Below are 20,071 nucleotides of genomic sequence, written 5' to 3'. Positions count from 1 at the left end.
TTGGGGCTGTTTTGCTGGACCCAGGGTCTGTGACTAATACAGAGTGAGTGGCACCCTGAACCAAAATTGGCTACCACAGTATTTTGCAATAAAATTTGGTTTATAAATTGGTTCCATGGTTTATTCTCTAATGGCAATTGTTTATATGTCCTAAACCTTCATTTCAGAGTACAATGAGACATTAAACTACATCATTTCAATTTAAAAAAAAGAAAAAAATGAAAAAAGCTGGGGTGTTTTCACTTTTCACTTACTAATGTGCTTTTGAGTTAACCATCAGCTCCATGGCTAAATTTCTTTTAGCAGCATTGTTTATTTATTTATTGCTGTTGTCATCATTAGTGCTGACCACAGAAATGCAGCCAGCCCACCTGTCTCCTCTCTTCTGCTAATGGCCTCATATTTTCAGAGCACTCTTCTGACTCCTTCTTGACTCCTTCCCTCTCTTCCTGTAAGGGTAAAGGAGCCACCTCCCTCTCTCAGTCCCTATTTTCTCTAATACTCCTTCCTCTCTTGACATGACAGCTTGTTGTGAAAGCTGAGCTTATCAGCCTCATTTCACATAATTAAGGCATCATGTGCAGCAGCCTCTTTCCCTTCTGCTGCCCTCTTTGCTTGCCCCTCATAACCAAGATTAAGTGTCTTTGATTCTCAAGGTTGCTTTCTTCAATCTCCAGTAAGAAACAATATGATGAGGCAATCAGGTTTGACTTCCAAGGTTTGCCACATATATTTCCCAGTATCCCTTTCCTCTTCTATCCCTCCTATCCAGGATGATTAGATGGAGGAAGGGATTCAAGGAGGGTCTTGCTTTAATTTTTTGTTTGTCTGAACGGCAGCCTGGTTTCTCCTCATCGAGCTTTCTCTCTGATCCCTGATATCATTTTGCCAATGGGAATCTTTATGTCCCTGTTTTCAGTGGATAAAACATTGTAATTTTTTATTCCCTATCTTAAGAAAAAAAGCAATACGCTCACTGGCCTGGCCTTGTTATGAGACATATTTACCTCACATATCCAAAAAAGTATTTTTTTCAAGGTATAATGGTACATAGCTCTAGTATTTCAACAGGTTTAAGTCAGTACAGTCGGTACGCTCAAAACCTGAATGTAAACTGTTACCCATAGGTTGAACTATAATGCTTTCTACCTATTTTCATGAAATGATTGTGATTTGCAAAGGTTAAATGGTTTTTAGCGTTTACTGTGATATGTTTGGAAGAGGCTGATCATGAAATTAATGAAAAAAATGTTAACTTTATTTATAAAGAATAATTTGCATTGTCACAATCCCTTCATGAGAAGAGCTAGAAAAGGTTTTATTCCAACTTCATGGGCAACATTGTATTTCAGATTTCCATAGCTATTTGTAGAAATGCAGGGAATTGAGCTGTTGTAATAATAATAATAATAATAATAATAATAATAATAATAATAATAATAATAATAACATATCTTAAGGAGATCTAAGTGTTACACCCTATTGGTGAGAAATCCTTCATTGAATTTTACTGTTGGCTACTTCTTGAACCGCCCGCCTACCTCCATGCAAACAATCCGACAACCATGAGATCAACCATCATAAGGCTACAGACACTGCCAGCCATGTCCTGCCTCTAAAACAAAAACACAGTTTTTAGCATTTAAACGCACCCCTAAAGATCACAATTACTCATTTAATAGAACTACTTTTAGAGAAAACAGCGTCGTTTTTATCAAAACAAGAGGAAGAAGAAGAAGATGTGTTCCCACGCGCTGAAGATGAGCTCTGGCGTTCAGCTGAAGATGAGCGCAGCGCTGCTCGTGCTGCTCTCGCTCTCTGGTAAGACGCAAAACAGTCAAGCCGATCAATGCTTTTGTAACATTGATACGAGAAACAACAGTTCGATTATTGTGACCGCGCATTGCCCCATTGTTCTGCGTTCTTTGCTTATATTACACTGAGGGTGCACGCCAGGGAGATGCAGATGCGTAATGTGAGATAATGTCGAGTAATTGTTACTCCATCATTTCCCCTGACAGCAAACCCATCCATTAAAACCAGATTGTTGATCGTTTCCTCAACCGCTATTAGCCTAACTGGTTTTTGATAATGCAGAAATTCTCTGATGACTTATTCCCCCTGTCGTCTGCATGTAGCCTCTGTTCCCAGCTAATTTTGTTTTCTGGTGTGTCACAGCCTTAAAACGGGATTATGATGCACCATGTAAAAATAATAATTGGCTTGGTCTTGATGCAGAGGGATAGTGAACATTACAGTGGGTCTCTGTGAGTCAGTGTTGTGGGTGCAGTGTGTAATGGATCATACATTTAGGCCTATTGTGGGGTGCTAACAAATTTGAAAGGCCTTTTATGCATAACCACTAAAGAAAAAAGAAGAAAAAAATCCTCTATATGGCAGTCAATTAAAAAGATGTCTATGGATGTATGAAACTGTAGGCTACGCAACAGGCAGCAGATCCAGGTCAGGTTGTGCTTATTCACAGAGAAAAGGTGGGTGCAACATCAAAGTAGGCCTCCAGATGGTGTGACCCACATCAGATCATACCAAAGCATCATTGCTGCAATTGAATGCCTGCAACAAAACAGGTGTTTCCCCAACAGACTAACAAACAAAAGCCATCCTGCATTACGTAACGTTTAGTACTCCCTACCTGCAAGTTATTTCAGTTGCACTGAAGCCACACTGATTACATTTATTTTCACTGGAAAAAAATACAAATACAAAATGGAGTCTTGAGTATGACACTAAAAGCAAGCACTGACATCTTGATCCAATAACAAGGAGTACCTCCTCCTCCTCTGTAGGGGACCTTGATACATGACTTTTGAGGATTTTTAAGCTGTCACAAGGTTTATCCAGCCCAACATGCAAACATGGGGTGCAAGGCAGAGTTTTCATTTTTGATCAGTAGATAACCAACTCCATAACATCACTCAGTGAGGGATATATTTTTTTTTTTTGCTTTGATAAGGGTGAGATCTGTGTCATGGTTAAACTGAAGGTGATTTTGTCATAAGAAATAGAATCCTGACAGGATGAAACTCGACCCTGATATAAAGCGGAGGTTCTGACCAATCAAAACCAAGCACTTAATAACAATGACTTTACTTGCAAGAAAGTCAGGTAATAATATATCTTATTAAATCAATGTAAGTCGAACCAAAATGGCACACTGTATTCATATTTGATTTAAAGATACAGAGGAAAATAACAATGAATAGACAATACAGCAGCATTCTGTCATCAAATTAACTCTGTGACTTCATGTTTCATCAATTACTGTAGTCCAGTTGTCTGGAACATCCAATGGGATGCCATGTCAGTGTATTTTTAGATTTGTCAGCACCCTTTGCTTTTTACCTGTGCCAACTGAAAAAAGATACCCAGAGGTTTGCTGTTGGTTAGCTACGGAGAAGCTACACTGTAGTACATCCTGTCATGTTGGCGAATCATTGGAAATGAAAAAAACGAAAACAAAAACACAATAACATTAAAAAACAACAACAAAAAAGGACAATAATTGTAATAATACAAAAATGAGCAAAGTATAATATTCCCAAATAATCTTGAATTCATTGCCTGACACACATTTTTTTAATTAAAAGTCAAGAAGTAGAAATTCTGCTGAAATCTGAAAGGCTGTTTCCCAGTAATAGTCTAGAAGCCATAAATGTCTATGCGACAGTTCCAATGAATGGACACTAGAGGACAGCAGCACCCAGGAAAGAAGAAACTATATCTGCAATGGTGCTGCCTGCCAACAAGCTCATTGGGAATTCTTAATTCGGCAACAGACATTAATAATTTTATGTTCATCATCATACAGCTGCATATTTAAGGTCATGAAAAAACAAAAAGCAACATTTTAAACTGTTCCTAAATGACACCAACATTAATTTGTCTTTGCTTTTCACTTGAGTTGAGTGTCTTCACTTTAACCCTGATCATCATTTGTCAGTTACACCAGAGATAACAGATTTCCATTACTTCAGTTTGAACATGTAAACATTAAAATTTAACTGAATACAATATCCAATTTAAGTATGGCACGTGTAATAATTTATTTCTTAAGCTTAATAAACTGTTTAGTCAGTTACTATGTGTAATTGTGTTTTAACAAAGCTTAAATTGATTGGATCTTCTCCCCTCTTCTGTTTTTCATAAAATCTTGATTTTTGAGGTTTTGATTGGTATGACCTTTATCAAATCAACGTGTAATCTGATTCTAGGAAGATTGCCTAATTTTCAAATTTACATAAATCCCCTATAAGCAACAATCCACAAAAAACAGCCAAGATGTTTTGCTTTTGAACAAGTCAATGTACTTTCTTCAGACCATGTACAGTTGTATTTCTATAAAAAAGGAAAGGAAAGGAAAAGAAAAGAGATTTTAAAAAAAGGAAAAGAAATCATAGTAAGTCAAATAATAAAACATTCCTCTTTTCTTAACTGTTTATTCTTTTTTATATTAATTAAGACAAGGTTCAACTCAGATCCTGGGGTATTTTCGAAAGCTGTAATTTCATGTATTTTAAAGCAATCAGACTTTGTGACTTTGAGATAGAGACAGAGACTTTCAATGATTCATGTCTAAGACAGACTGGAGGTGAATGCAGAACAGCAAGGACCTGTAGTATTTTTTAACCATCACTCAATTTAACAAATGATTTTAAAGGGATTGAAGTGGTTTACATGTGATAGATGTATAGACAACTGCAGTTTTTATACATCAAACAAAGCAGCTGAAATCATTTCAGTGTTCTGTCTGTGCCAAGGTATCAGATTTTGCCCTATATAAAGCAGTGTTTACTAACCCTAACTCTATAGAACTGTGACCTATCACACAATATGCTGCAGGCTGACAAAGCACAGGCTCTGTTTATGTTTTTACAGGCTGATCAGACTGATAGCAATCTATCCATGACATCATCAGACAAAAGCTTTTCCAGCCAGCACAATTCCTGCAACTGCTCTGAAAAAATCCAGATGCGTTATATTTTTGTGTGAGCTGCATCATATGGGCTCAGAGTGCTGCAGTGTGCAGATTGTAATGCAACACTCTCCACAGCAGGGGGAACTAGTGCTAAGGCTGGCAGCACATAACAAATTAAATCACAACTCACCAGTACTGAAGCTTAAGCAGATCAGGGTATTGTGGCAAAGGCAATATGTCATCCATAAAATCTGCTGACTTTAGAAGGTTTTGTAAGGTAGTTTGTTGCAAACGCGTTGATATTTAGAAAAGAAAAATAAATAAATAAATAACTGCATTACTGCCTTTTCCTGACTTAGTAATACTAACCAGACACTGACTTACAAATGAGCATTAAGTCATCAGGAACAGGACTTTAACTTGTCCCTGTAATACTTATTTACTAAGAATCTATATGCTGAGGAGCACAAAAAGCAAAAGTCAAATACATCAAAAATGCTGTCCACCTCGGTGAAAGTAGCTTGGCATAAGCAGTTTAACACCAAACAATCAGGCCCAGGCAATGATGTGGAGGACAAAGCAGCAGTACTTTCAGGGGGGGTCCCAAGTCATAATCCTGAAGTGTTGGCACACTCAAAACCAGCATTAACCTAATTAAACCACTTAGGAACAGCACCTCTTACACATGCAGTCAAAATGATCTGCAAAACCAAAACAAGTCAAGGGCGATGCTTTTTAAAGAAAGCACAGCTTAGTGATTGTCATAAAAATAAAGCCCTAAGACTTCCATTTTTTTGGAACATCAACTAAATACTTAGCTGAAGACTTCCGTGCCCTAAAAGCAGCTTTGGATCTCCTTTAGAAGGGACCTTCAAAAGGATGCTGTCTCCAGATTTGTCACATTGTGTCTTCAGTGGATTGTGGCTCTGAAACTCTAATCCATGCCACTCCAAGGACGCCTAAATGAATTTAGATCCAGAGGCAGGAGAGTTATTATTAAACTTGTATCTGAGATGATACAGGGATTTTTAACCATACGTCACTGACAGTGCCCCTCACAAGCCACTTGTATCTTCAGAAATATTATAACTCTCAATATTTACTAAAATTCATAAATCAAGAGTTTGATTATCTCTTGGCTTCTGTCGTCTTTCTCTCACCCTTCACTAATTCAGGCAGACAGGCCTTAACTATGATCATAGATTCCCTTTCTGGGTAATCCAAAATAAATCATGCCTCTACTGATGTGCATCCTGTGTGAGTAGCATCATGTGTGTAAACCTAAAGAAGGTGGTCACATACTGTAGAGTCAGATAAGAGGGATAGGGAAGGCATAGGAGTGATGATGTAACAGACCTACCTACGTTTTACCTTTTTTTTCTGCATTGACCTTGTGAAGGTAAAAGGAACAATAGCAAGAGAGGTGGCGTTTGCAGAGTGTGCACAGAGTTTTGGGACCACAGATGCGGGGAAAAGGAAGAATTTTAATTTTAAGGCTTGAAGAGGGAGTTGGAGGGAAGAGGTACTCAGAAAAGGCGTGAGAGGAGGCAAGAGAGGTGAACAGGAATGGAAGAGGAAAAGAGGGAGGGGCAGAGGGAGGGAGGAGTTGCATGAGGCGGCTTTACTGCAGTATTTCATCTGTTAGCAATTCTCTGTCTGTCTCTGTGTCGGCATCTGCCTCTCTTTCTCACCCCCCTCAGCACTGCTGAGTCAGCAGGAGGCAGAATCAGACTGTTTCCAACAGTGTATACGTGTATGGATCATAATCCCAGAGGAATGTATGTGTGTATTGTGCTCAGGTGCGTTTTAGTTGTGTGTAGGAGATGCCGATGTTTGCTTGGATGTGTGTGTATGAGCTGTGTGTACAGATAGGTCAGTATGCAGGGATGACATTGACATAACACAGCTAGCATGCTTAGCTCACTGCTGACATTGCACACCTTTCGGGTGGTGATGGTGGTGTGGGGGGGCTGTATATGTGTGTGTGTGTGTGTTTGAAGAGCGAGAGGGAAGCAGGTAGAGCACTGCCTCACAAGTCACCTGACCGTGGTGAACAGTGTGCAGGGGAAAATTGGGTGTGCTTATGTGTGTAAATTATACATATGGACAATGGGGGGAGATGTAAAAAGTGCATGGGTGAGTGTGTGGGTGTGTGTGAGTGTGTGTCTATGTGTGTATGGTGCAGAGAGGCAGGCCTGTGGAGTGGTGCAGCAGCAGTGGGAAGGGAGCCAGAAACACCCGACTGCGGAGGAGAGAATGGTGCAGAGTCCCATCACATACACACACACACACACACACACACACACACACACACACACACACACACACACACACACACACACACACACACACAACAAACACACGCACATATACACACACAACCCATGCAGTGCAGGGAGAGAAAGAGAGAAGCACAGATTCTGTCTCAGGAGTGTAAGCCCGTGCTGAGACATTATGTTAGAATGCAGGGGAAAACTTGAGAGGAATAAATGATACTTCAACATCATTTCAGCCGCTTTATATCCAGTTACATGCTTTAAACTTGCTCGTGTTAAACTACTAATTCTCCTTAAGTGCATCAGAGGGGCAGACTCAGCAGCTGTCTTCTGGCTTTCACAGTGCATTTTAGATTACGAGAGTTGGATTTTTTGAAAAAAAAAAAAAAAAAGGCTTGTGTTCTTTTCTAGAGTTTCGAAATGAAGAATTTATTCTGTCAGTTCCACTCATTTAACTATAAGGATTGCAATTATACTAACAAATAGACATATATTAGTACTCCCTCTTGAGTACTCACATACCCCTTTTCTACCAAGCTGGTTCCAGGGCTGGTTCGGAGCTAGAGCCAGACTTAGCACCAGTTCTTTGGTTTTCCACAAACTAAGCACTGGTTGTTGGCTCTCAAAACCGGTGCTTGGCAAGCACCAACTCTTTGCTGGGCCAGCAGAAAGAACCACGTTATGTCGGGGGCTATGGACTTAAGTCAGGGGGGTGGGGGCGAGATTATTGCCCAACCAAAGCAGAGTGAAAACACAGAAGAGAGACATTTTTAAAAAGACGAGTTTGGGGTAAGCGAAACAACAGAAGAAGAAGATAAGTTAATAAGCCTGCACCCGTTTGTGGAAAAGCAAACAGTTCTTAACCGGTTCTCACTTGAACCAACTGTGAACCAGCTCTAGCACCAGCACTAGCACCAGCCCTGGAACCAGCTTGGTGGAAAAAGGGTAACAAATACCGATACATAAAATTTCAATTAACAGTTACAGATCATTTGGAACAAGGACAGCAAAGTCACTCCTCCATTAAGTCCAAAAATAAAACACAAACAATTATTTAACAAAAGTGAAAATTAAAACTAACAACTCTCAGAGTTTTAGTACTTTTCTTAAAATAATCTGAAGTGCACAATAAAACAGTTTAACTGTTAACTCTCCCCATTTCATTCATATCATCTGAACAGGACCTGACACACTTTTGTCGTGGTGTCAAACTGCAGCAATGCACCGCCAACCACTAGGGAGGAGGACTTGGGGAGGAGGACTTGGGGAGGGGGATTTTTTTTGCCTTTAGCATTGGCTGCTGGTATCAGCAGCCTTCACATGTACCGATACCTTATAATAAGGCTGGTATGGGTGCAATACCCGATATCAGTACTTGCTCGTCTCTACTAACAAAATAAACAAAAGTGGTTTCGAAATGCTGTTTCTTAGTTCTTGTAGTCAGGTCAAACCATAGACTGTATAAAACATGGACGTAGTCTCGCCAACGTCACCCGTCTGTTTCTGAAACGGAAAATGAAGCACATCGGCTATAGCGGCCATATTGGTAGTGGCAAGGGCTTAGCCTACAGCCATAGGGCGCCTATTGGTCACATGACCCTCAGCTGTGCCTCTTATTTGGGGAGCTCGGGATCTTAATATCCTCTTAACGACCAAGAAAAATTCACTTCCCCCAGTACAGTGGGTGCCGGTAGTAAAATTAGTGACTCAGACAGGAGACATTTTTTTAATCAGGCTGTAAATATGTTAATTTCTGCTTTGAAAACTGCTTTTTTTTTTGCTTGGTGTGTTTGTGACATCCGGTACTTCCAGAGCAAGCCCCAAGTGAACACACGAGACACAGCAGATTTTACCATTTCCGCATTGTCTCATAGTCTTTGACCAGAGGTTGCCGCTTGGGTCAGACATTAACAAGGGGCAGCACAAATCCATCGGCAACAAGCAGACCCAGGGTCTCTTTGATGACGCTACGACAGCTGGCAAAGTTTAGCAGTGAGGACTAAGTTGACCAAGTGAGAAGGAAGATCTGGACTTTTTCTTTAAGTAAAGAACTTTTTGGACTTCTAATGTACAGCATTAGATAAGACATTCATCACTGCATCCTGCAAAAAAAAAGAAAATCTTTAAACAGCTGAAATAAATGCATGAGCCACAAACACTCTAAAAACACAAATGATGCAAAGCACCAGCGGAATACACGCCTTCAGCCAGGGGAGCCTAAACTGGACTGTAGAACTTGTGATTGCAAAGTCATGGATAGGAGGGAGGAGGGAGAGGGATAATAGCATAATTTTTTCTCATCTCTGGAGACCTGAGCAGGGGCTGCATGAGGCTACTTGGGATATTGATGTCAACAACCAATGGCCAACAGCTAATAGAGCGCCATAGCCAATACGCCTAATTAGTCAGAGCGAGCTAGCTGGGTGGATAACTTGGGTTTGCGGCTGGAAGAAGAAGCTTCACCGCAGTGGAAGTCTTGCTTAGTTTGGCTAGAAACATCCCAGACTGCTTTTATGCAACTCCTCACTCAGGTCTCTAGAATATATATATATATATATATATATATATATATATATATATATATATATATATATATATATATATATATATATATATATATATATATATATATATATATATATATATATATATATATAAAACTTAGCCATTTAAAAACGGCCAAAAATAAATCTTCATCCGTCAAAAGTGGTATGATAATCCTCAAGGTGGTATAAGACTGTTTTAAATTTCTTAGACATCCTGATGACATAGAGGCCTTTGAAACTCATGTATTACCTATGATTCATTTGGCAGTAAAGGGTTAAGCAAGCATTGTTTGATCTACCACCATTTGATTGGACATGATCACTTTAAAATGTATTTCCAGGTTTGTGACATTCACTCCAAATGACTGTCAACCTGAGAGATAGCTCTATCCAGATGAAGTGTAGTGGACGAGTCAGCAGTAGCATAAAACCCTACATCCTCACTACTTACTAAAACAGCTGATGCACTGCATTTTGACTCTGTCAGTGTTGTGTGGGTTTTCTGTCTGATTTGCAGTATGTTTGCTTAAACATGGAGATCCTACATGTAATTGCAAACTGTGCAATCCTGTACCCTTATTCCAAAATGTAGAGAGTTAAATCTGCATCCATATTCATAGCTTATTCCTGGCTAGTTCATTGTTTTTGGTCAAACATGATTAACACTGGTTTTATTCTAATCTACAGGTTGCTCAAGCATGGATGTGTTGATGCCTAGTAAAATGAATGCCCTCAATGGAACAACCGTCAAAATTCCCTGCAGTTTCACATCCTGCTATAAGATGGACACTCACAAGTTTTCCATGAACTGGACCTACCAGAGATCCAGTAATGACTCAGAAGAAATGGTAAAATGTCCATTTTTTGCGCTTAACAACTTGCGTGTCTGCATCTTAAAATCTGAGCCCTGCTGAACTCTTTCTCTCTCTCTTCATCCATAGTTTATGAAATATGATTCAAAAAAAGGAATGGTGGCTCTGCGCTCAGACAGCTTTGGAGATAGGGTCACGTTTGCTGGGAACCTGGAAAAGAACGATCTGGCAATCACCCTGTCAGATGTTCAGCTGGAGGATGAGGGGCTTTACAACTGCTATGTGAGAAACCCTCCGGATCGCATCCAGGGACATGGAGTCATAGAGCTCCTAGTTGTTACAGAGCGTAAGAAACTGATCTTACTGTCAAAAATTACTATACACTAAATGTCTATAAACCCCAGGCTCTGCCCTTAAATATAGACCCTGACTTTGTTATAGCTCATGATAGCATAAATCAAGTTATGTGGTGGATTTTAATTTTAGTTTTGTATTTTTACGTCTGTTTCCTGATGCTGTAATGTAAGGATAAATGCTTTTAAATCAAAAACAGCTTTCTGTTTGTTTGACTGTGTCTGAGCTTCCTGGAGCATGAGCTGCTGATGAGTCAGCTTTTAACTTATTAATGACCAACAAGAGCTTGAACTTAGTCCCCAGCATCTCTTTTGCACTCGCACGCACACAAGCTCCCCAATGAGGCTAACTCAGCAGCACTTTCTTTCCTTCCACTCTGTTTAAGCAGCACCGCAGAGCTTTTAGCCGGCATTGCATTTGTCTCCACCTTTTGTCTACAAGCTACATAACCCTATCCCATCCTGTCCTCAGTTCCCCCTCCGAGAGATTCCACCATCGCAGTTGCAATCGGAGCATCAGTGGGTGGAGCGTTAGCTCTGCTGATCCTGTCCATGGTAGTAGTGAAATGTCTTCGTCGACACCGGAAACCAGAACTGATTTCAGAGATGAAGATGGAGGAGGAGGGAAAGCTGGATGGTGAAGGTGTTGCAGAGGAGGGAACCAAGTAAGAAATCTCACCGTAGCATCCTCAGTGCTCAAGCTGAACCTGTCACTAGCAGGCAGATCAAAATGTAGCTAATGGGTTGCCACTCATTTTTTATGGAACACAAGCTGATATTTTATGGCTGTGTTCCACTAGCAAAAGCAACTCAGAAGAACCAGCATGTCACTTCAGTTGCAGCCGAAACTACTCCCCCAGCTTAAACTGATTTTTTCCTTGGTATACTATGTGATATGAAATTTCATCCCTAACACCAATCAGCCATAACATTATGGCTTCTGGCAGGTAAAGTAAATAACACTACTTCTGTATGGTGTTATTTTTCAGTGGGTGAGATATGTTAGGCAGCAGATCTCAATTTTGTTCTTGAAGTTATTCCTATAATGTGTCAGAAAACGGGAAAATGGATGACTTTAAGGATGGGAACGACTTTGAGAACTGGGTTAGAGTATCTTCAAAGTTGCAGCTCTAGTGAGTTGAACCTAGTTATCAAAAGGTCTCAAATAATATGGTCCATCAAAGTATTTTTGTGTAGCTTCAGACCAACCAGGGTGCCCATGCTGGCCGCTGTTTACTTCCAGACACCTCATGCACTAGGAACAATTGGTATCTGTACTAAACCATCGTGGTAGGACGCCTGGAGGAACATGACTGAGGGTTCCTAGTTGGTCTCAAATCCCCCCCCCTTTTCCCTATTGAGAATCCTTGGGGATTCAACCTCACAACTTTCAGAAGGATTTGCTGCTAATGTCTTGTTGCTAGATACCGCAATCTCCTTAGGTCAGGGCCAGAATAGTCCTGACCTTAGGAGAAGAGACTTGTGCCATGTTTATAGTTCTGCTTAAAAATAGAATCACTGAAGAATTCATTGATTTTGTCTGATTGAGTGATGTGTTATTTGAAGCAACTCAAACGTAAATCAGCAGCAATGTTCCATTAGTAAAAGTGGGCACACCACTTAAAATGTCATCAACTGAATTAAGGGCTGTTTACCAGAGAGCACTTTGTGTAGTCTTTGATTTCTTTACTTTTATAAGTCCACATTAGTCCATATATCTACATTCACAATACTAGAGCTTTGAGACTTAGTTCTGAAGCCTTGGACATTAGTCAAAGAGCTTAAGTTCATTCCAATTTATTGCATTTCGGTGCTTTTTTAAGTAGACATGCACCGATTGATTAGTGGAGATTTTCTTAATTTTGGGGGATCGGTGATCAGCCCATCCTTACATGTAAAACTGTCTACCAGCTTGAATTTCACCTACTTAAAATTGTGTTGTCCTATGGCTTTAGCAATTTATCATTACTATCATCAAAAATTTGATTACCAACCTCAAATCCTTTACCATTTATTGACTGAAAGCTACCTTCCTTTTGCAATATTTGAGATCTCTTCTTCTGTATTTTTAGACAACCATAGCTGGGTCATCTGATAGTGTAGCCCTACCCAAACACCTCACCTGGTAAGTACTTGCTCACTTAAACCAACCAATGATACTACAAAAAATCTACCTGATGGCTTAAACTTTATTATTAAGGCATCTGAACATAATACTGGTCAGTTGATTGTCATTCTTTCTTTTCTTTCTTCCAGACATGCCACCCCTACCTGGAAATCTATAGTAACCACAACTAGAAACATCATGCACTGAAACTTCTATCTGTTCTGCATGTGTGTGTGAGTGTGTCAGTGTAGCGAATGTTTCTATGTATGTGTGCCTATTTCTATATCTGTATGAGGTGTGTTGTTTACCTTAAAATAAGCCAGGAAACCTTGCTCCACAACCTAACCATCAAAAAACATCAAAAACCTAATTTATTCAAAAACTGAAAATGCATTTAAAACAATGAAGAATGAAATTGAATTATTTTATATCTTATGAAGAAATTTCTTTCTTATAAAGAAATGGCATTTTAACTGCAAACTGTACAACAGACTAGGGCTGGGCAGTATGACCCCAAATTTATATAAAACTATAGTTTGACTGTGGAAAAAAACAGTAATTAAATACATATATAAGTATTAAAGGGGCTGTGAGGAGTTTCTTGGATATCTTGCAAAAGTCTCAATTCTAGATTTATGCCTGACTGTAATACAAACTTTAAAATGAGATTACAAGCGCCCATGTTACAGGTTATCTTAAAACGCTACTTAGTTTTCTGCCTGAACTAGCTCGATGGCTCGCCCCATTTACAGCATGTATAGGTCTCTATGACAACACCACATCGGCTGACAAAGTTTAGTTGTGAGAAGAGATAAAACACAGAGATCTGTGTTTTTCTCTGCTGAAAACGATTTCTTCATTTTTTAGTGATGGTGGACACAGGAGCCTAACTGTCTGACAGAAAAAGGGCAGAAGAGCAGGAGAAAGGCTAAACAGGAGAGTGATAGTGCACAGGCTAAATGCTAACACAGGGGCTAAACTGTTTCTGATAATGTTCATTCCAACCCACACGCAGCAGTTATCCTGCAGTGGTCTGTTCAAACTTGAGAGTCTATCAATAAAATAAAGAGCCAGGTTACGTTAGCGCCGCTTGGTGGATGACGGGCAAGACATAACTGGGATTCACTAACGTTACACATTACAGACATGTTTTAGAGCACCAGTCTGCCAGCTGTGCTAAATATAGACAGATAGTAAACTAAACACAAACTGACAGCGTTCACTTGCTGTCACATTAGCCTACAGATACGTCTGAGCATCGGGCTACTAATAGCGCTACACAAAGCGCTACATATAGCCGGCTAATACAACATTTGCTTGATGTCACATTTCAAACCGTAGCACCGCGTAACTGTACTGATAAGTAACCTACTTTGGTGCGCTTTATACAGTAAGAACTTGTCTTTAAGAAAAATTGTTTCAATCTGATCTCCACATTGCTTAAAGTGTGTGCGAGATACCAAGCCAGAAGGCGGTGAGGAAGTCCAATTAAAACAGATTCTCCTCATAGCAGCTTTAAATATTCAAACTTCAGCGGCACATAGTTTATTGTATTTTATTTTAATCGAATCACTAATAACAAAGTTAACAGGAACTGTTAGGGCAGAATTTCAGTTAAAGCTAAAAGCTTGTTTCACTTCAGAACACACACTGTGTGTCGTTAATTGTGGCGATTTCTCAAATGTATATTTATTGCCATCATTTGTCATTGGATTTGTATTGTATCAGGTTCCTCCAGGAATGAAGACAGTCTCTGCTGTGACCTCTCTTGGGAACCAAGTCAAGTGTTAAGGCAACAGAACATGCCTTTGTTTTTACATGAGTTGCAATGCATGGCTTAGTGTATTTTAGTAAAGCATTGAGAATTAACCAATAAAGGCAAAGTGCAATGAATTGTATAGTGGGAGATAATTAGCTGCATGTCAGGTTTTACATCGGATCTAACCTCACTTAAAAGGTAAAGACACAGTATGGATCTGGACTTGAACTTCTACCGAGTACCTGGCAAATTAAGAGTCTGAATGTGTCTTCAATCACTGATGGAGGCACCTTACTGCTAACTCCAGAGGCCTGAGGCAGTTAGCTGTGGCACGCTGTTCTTTTTGGCAATGATGTGGAAGCTGACCAAAAAGGAATTTGTTGTAATAAAAGTCAAAGATGAGCCACTGGAAGTTTTGTCATGTGCATGATGTCATGCCACTTCCTTATCCGACTTAATATTTTTTTAAACCACTTTTTTTCAAGGCCTAACCAATCTAGTTTGGTGTCTCATTCCAGCAGTATGATAACCATTCTACCACTAACTACTTATGGTGTCACTAATCCACCAGCTGTTTAATGAAAGGGTGAGTGTTTATTGTATTACATTGCCTTAAATCCATGTGTTTTTCAGCTGCCTTTATGGCACCATGTCTTAACTTGTCAATGCACATACAGTGCATATGTGACGTCTTTCTCCCAGTGGCTTAAGTCCATGACTCAGCCAAATCATGTCTGAATGTTGTCTACTTGTGTCTGAACATTCCTCAAACTTCTAAGGCTTTTTTCACAGCAATCATTTGACTTGTAACAATCGGGAGGCCAACAACAGTTGTAATTACAAGGCAAGGAATGCACCTGCTTATAGCAGCCCTTTGACTTAATAGTAACCAAAAATAATGACAATGGGATAGGAATAACCAACATATTATATAGCATAAAAATTCACACATTGCCAATGAGACAGTGAGGCAGTTTGCACAACATCAGGACCCTGAAACTGTAGCTAATAAAAGGCAATATGATTTAATCAGTCCTCACTGCTTCATCCACTCTTGAGTAGGTAAATGTGTTTTTCAGTGTAAGAAGAGAATGCAAGGCTAGAGGGTTTATTGGTCAAGTGCCCTGGTACAAATGCAAAGTTTTATTTATTTTTTCTAAGCAACAGATCTTACTTCAAAGCCTAAAATTATTCTATATTTTGCTTTTTGTCTCTCCTGTCTCCATTGATTCATTTGATTCACACCTCTGCATCCATCCTGGCCAAGGTCAACATGGGGGAAAGAAGTGTTTGTTTTGAATACAGGGGTATGTTAAATGGAATAAAACCACACGGAAGAGGTTGGATTGTGTTGAGATTTTACATCAGAGTCCTAACCCTATAAAACCAAGAAGCTAGACCAGATGAGGAGTATGGGATAAAGGGTATAGTTAGGGAAGGCTTTGAGGACTGAATGTTGTAAAACTCAAACAACAAAGAGTGAAAAATATGTTGATCTGTTAACTGTAGAAATCTAAGAATGTCCAAAATGGAGACATAGTTTTTCTTTTACATAAGAGTTGTCACTTTCCACAACAGTACTTTACAGTATTTTTTTTTTTACTTTGGAAAATGCTGCATGATCTCTTTCGTTAATGCCATAAACGCATGTTGAATGCTACAGCAGCATATCAAAAATAAAGTGGGAAGCTTCTTTGTTTTCTGTTTCTGTTACAGTACTACCACAACAGAGAGAATCTTTTCAAGTATGTTCAAGTAAGCTTTCAGAATTATAAACTCAAGGTTGCATCACTTTCCAGTAACTATAATAATTGGATATCATTGCTTTTACTTGAAATCCATCGACTACGAGGGGTGTGTGGTTTCACTAGGACAAGTTTCCTCTTCCCTCAAGATATCTTTCAGGATTTCAGATAATGCACAAAATCCTTCAGGACGCTTTTCTAAAAGTCTTTTTACTCTAAAGTCAAAAGTGCTGTATTAAGATTTTACAATGCATTGAGGCTGTGCGGCTCATTGCAAAGAAAAACTTAGTGTAAACTGAGAAAACTGACAGACAATAGATACAAACAGTTATCATCTCTCCAAAGTAACATCATAGCTCTGTGCCCAAAGTTATGCCTTTACCTCAACAGTTGTGTTTAAAACTGTATATATTGTTTTGCACATCGACACATTTTTACCAACTGTGGTATGATCATATTAAAGAGCATGTGAACGTAAAGCTCACTTTATTACAATGGTATATTGGAATGTTGGGTTTTTGTAATGGAAACATGGCATGGTGATTGTATGGTGAAATGGAAAATGTATCCGTTGTGACTTTGTTTTGTTGTATTTTTGTTGGTTAAAAGATACCCAATCACTGTTTGAATGTAATTTCACAGGTTTCAGCATGTGAGAATTGTTGATTTATGAATGTTCTTTGTTGTTTCAACCATGTCAGTAACTGTCTAGCTGTGTCAAAAACTGGCTTCTATGATACTGGCAAGCTGTGGAAGTGCACTTAGTGCTTCCAAATCTGGAAGCTGGGTCAGTCCTGGTTTCTGACATTGGTAGACAAACAAAATTGTAAACCAATCTGTGTTTACATAAATGCTTTACGTTTCTATCACTGTGAAGTTATTACTGAGTGATTTCCTTAACTATTAAAAGCACATCTTCAACACCACGTTAGTATTATGTACACAATTGTGTTTTTATGTAATTGCCAAAACAGCAGTCTGTCATAAAGTGGAAAACAATAAGACAGTGGTTAAATGATTAATTGAAAACTGAGACATTTGATGACATTCTGTTTTGGTTACAGTTCTTTGTTACGTGAGCAACCACATGTATGATGAATTTGGGTTTTGACAAGTAAGGTGATGATAAAGGTTAACATTTGGGCAAAAGTCAAATGCAGTTTTTACCAATATGTCTTTACTGGACGTTTTTAAAAATCCTATATATCGATCATACACAACAAACAAAACAACTTTGACGCTACATCATGTAATTAACAGTATCATTGTGCATCATCCACCTCTGGCTATGAGTTTGCCCTGGATAGTTGATCTTTTTTCAATTTAAATGTTAGAGACCCCAGACTAATGCTTGCACTGTGCTGCGAACAAGCAGCTGTCATCATAACATGTATTTTGAATAAAGATTATTTAGGAACATGTCACAGTTGGTAGTACTGTCTTTTCTATACATGCTTCTGTTTACCACTGTGTTCTGCTAAAAAGGTGCACAGGGCTGGCCCATCATAGGATAGTGATTCACAACTCTACGGAGTGTTGCATTATGTTTTTACAGTGAAGCTGAGCAACTGGAGAAAAGTAACTAGATGACAAGCAGTCTCTACAAAAGCCGGGGACACTGTTTGTAAAACAAATGTGCTTTCCATATTATAATCCTGAAGTAGCTCAAAAGAGTTGAAGATCTGCGATGGCCAAAAGGAAGAACATTTTCCATCTGAGAATGCTAAGACTATGCAAAACTAAAAACACATTCCTGGATCTTCAATTTAAAAAAAATGGTGCTAAAAATGTTAAAAAGAATGCAGAAATAACTGCATATGCAGCAAACATGCTGCAAATACAGGGGTAGTGCAAGGACAGGAACGGGTTTTCTGTGAACCATCTTTGTTATTGGTGGAACAGAGAGAAAAGGCAGGCACTGAAGTCATCTATGTATGTATATATATATATATATATATATATATATATATATATATATATATATATATATATATATATATATATATATATATTTAAAGCATGTTGGTACTGTATAGTGTAACAGCAGAGAGTAATTACTAAGCTACTGTAGCCACAATATTTCAAGCAAGAGGCTTTAAAGTCTAGAGATGTAAGAGGTCTCAACAGGAGCAGTCCCGGTATGCCTGAAACCAAACTTGGCAAGAACTTCACTGTGCTGCGAAATGCAGGTTCGTCCAGCTGGACCTCAGACAGTCCCACGACTAGCAGTACAGCCACCCAACTATTACATCAAGGAGAAGCTTTAATTTCAGCTGCAATGCTCTTTCGGTGGTGCAATCGGTGCTAGCTATGAGTAGCCAACAGAGTCCCAACTCCCTCTCACTCCTCTTCAGTCCACCTTGTGTCTTTGCATTGATCAATGTCAGAACACAGGGCTAGGTACTCTTTAAAGCTTTTGGCAACCATATTTTAAAACTATACCCTGAGATCAAACTATGTTCTTCAAACAATCTAAACAAGTCTGTTATGCTTCCGTCTGTTTCATTAATAGCAAAGCTGTTTCTATGGGCACCTCTACAGAACTAAACTTCTGCGTATTGACATCCTTCACACTTGATTTCTGCTCCTGTGTGTTTCCATTGACTGTGTATTTGCCGCAAGTTCGCAGTCACCTCAGTTTCTTTGCAGTATGCTCTTCTTAGACTCTGTGCCTTTGAATTAGCATAAAAAAGCTGTTAGTTCCTAATAATGATTCAAGCTACAGTAGACTGTCTGCTATTGTCAGCCAGCTCCATTTTAAGCATGTCTTGACAGTGCAACATAGCAGTCACTACTAAAAATCTTTGTCATATAGAAGTTCTTGCAGTATGTACAAAGAAACTGTGTAAAAACTCTAAGTTGCTTTGATCCTGTTAAAGATGGGGCACAACTGGTCAAGTGGGTTGAGCGTGAGCCCCATATGCCAAGGTCATATTCTGTATGTGGTCACTGTTTCAACTACCACCCTACACTATTTGCTGCACCTAATCTCTAATTTTCTTTTACCTACATTTCCTCTCTTCCCTGCAGATAAAAGCAAAAAAGACCCAAAGTATTACTCAAACTAATGAAGTGGTAAAGGTGATTAACTAGACACTGTCCAGAGTAATGTTATTGAATTACCCTTAGAGGAAGACCAGTAATGTTTTTCTGATCTTAAACAATGTCGCTAACATCAAAGGGTTATCACTTTGCATCATGGGTAAGTCAGTTGATAGAAATGAGGGCTTATATGGAGCAACAAAGTCGAAGAGTTTGATTTGCAGATAAGTCGCATGGAACAAACAAAACTGCAAGACTGCAACGTGAATTGGAAGTGTATAAATTTTTTTCAACTTTTTTTTTTTTTTGTCACGTCAACCATGTTTGATTTGGAGATAATCCTTTGATTTACTTTTTTCAGCTCCAACTTTTCAGCCCCACTGCTTCAGCTAACAAAAATGTATGTATAGAATAAGCAAAGTGCTGCAGTGTGTGACACATTTAACCTAATGTCACTTTAGCTGACTGACAACTTGTGTCTATTTTAGGCACAGA

The 20,071-nt window shown here is 39.1% G+C and overlaps 1 protein-coding gene and 1 long non-coding RNA gene across 2 annotated transcripts in view; one reads left to right on the top strand and one right to left on the bottom strand.

Annotated features, from left to right (window-relative positions):
• The window catches only part of LOC141798311 (uncharacterized), a 32,257-nt gene that overhangs the window by 11,154 nt on the left and 1,032 nt on the right, over positions 1-20,071 (bottom strand). The gene's annotated exons all lie outside the window — the stretch shown is intronic.
• scn2b (sodium channel, voltage-gated, type II, beta) lies at positions 1,565-17,960 on the top strand. Its single transcript, XM_074680217.1, has 6 exons — positions 1,565-1,821; positions 10,446-10,606; positions 10,700-10,916; positions 11,396-11,588; positions 12,996-13,048; positions 13,180-17,960. The coding sequence occupies exons 1-5, from the start codon at positions 1,740-1,742 to the stop codon at positions 13,003-13,005; spliced, it is 663 nt and encodes a 220-aa protein (XP_074536318.1). The 5' UTR covers positions 1,565-1,739; the 3' UTR covers positions 13,006-13,048; positions 13,180-17,960.

Source organism: Halichoeres trimaculatus, unplaced genomic scaffold, assembly GCF_033239565.1.
Source record: "Halichoeres trimaculatus isolate MK-OKI-2021-1 unplaced genomic scaffold, fHalTri1.1 fHalTri1_scaffold_9, whole genome shotgun sequence".
In the NCBI taxonomy this organism is placed as follows: Eukaryota; Metazoa; Chordata; class Actinopteri; order Labriformes; family Labridae; genus Halichoeres; species Halichoeres trimaculatus.
This window is presented reverse-complemented; position numbering and strand designations above follow the sequence as displayed.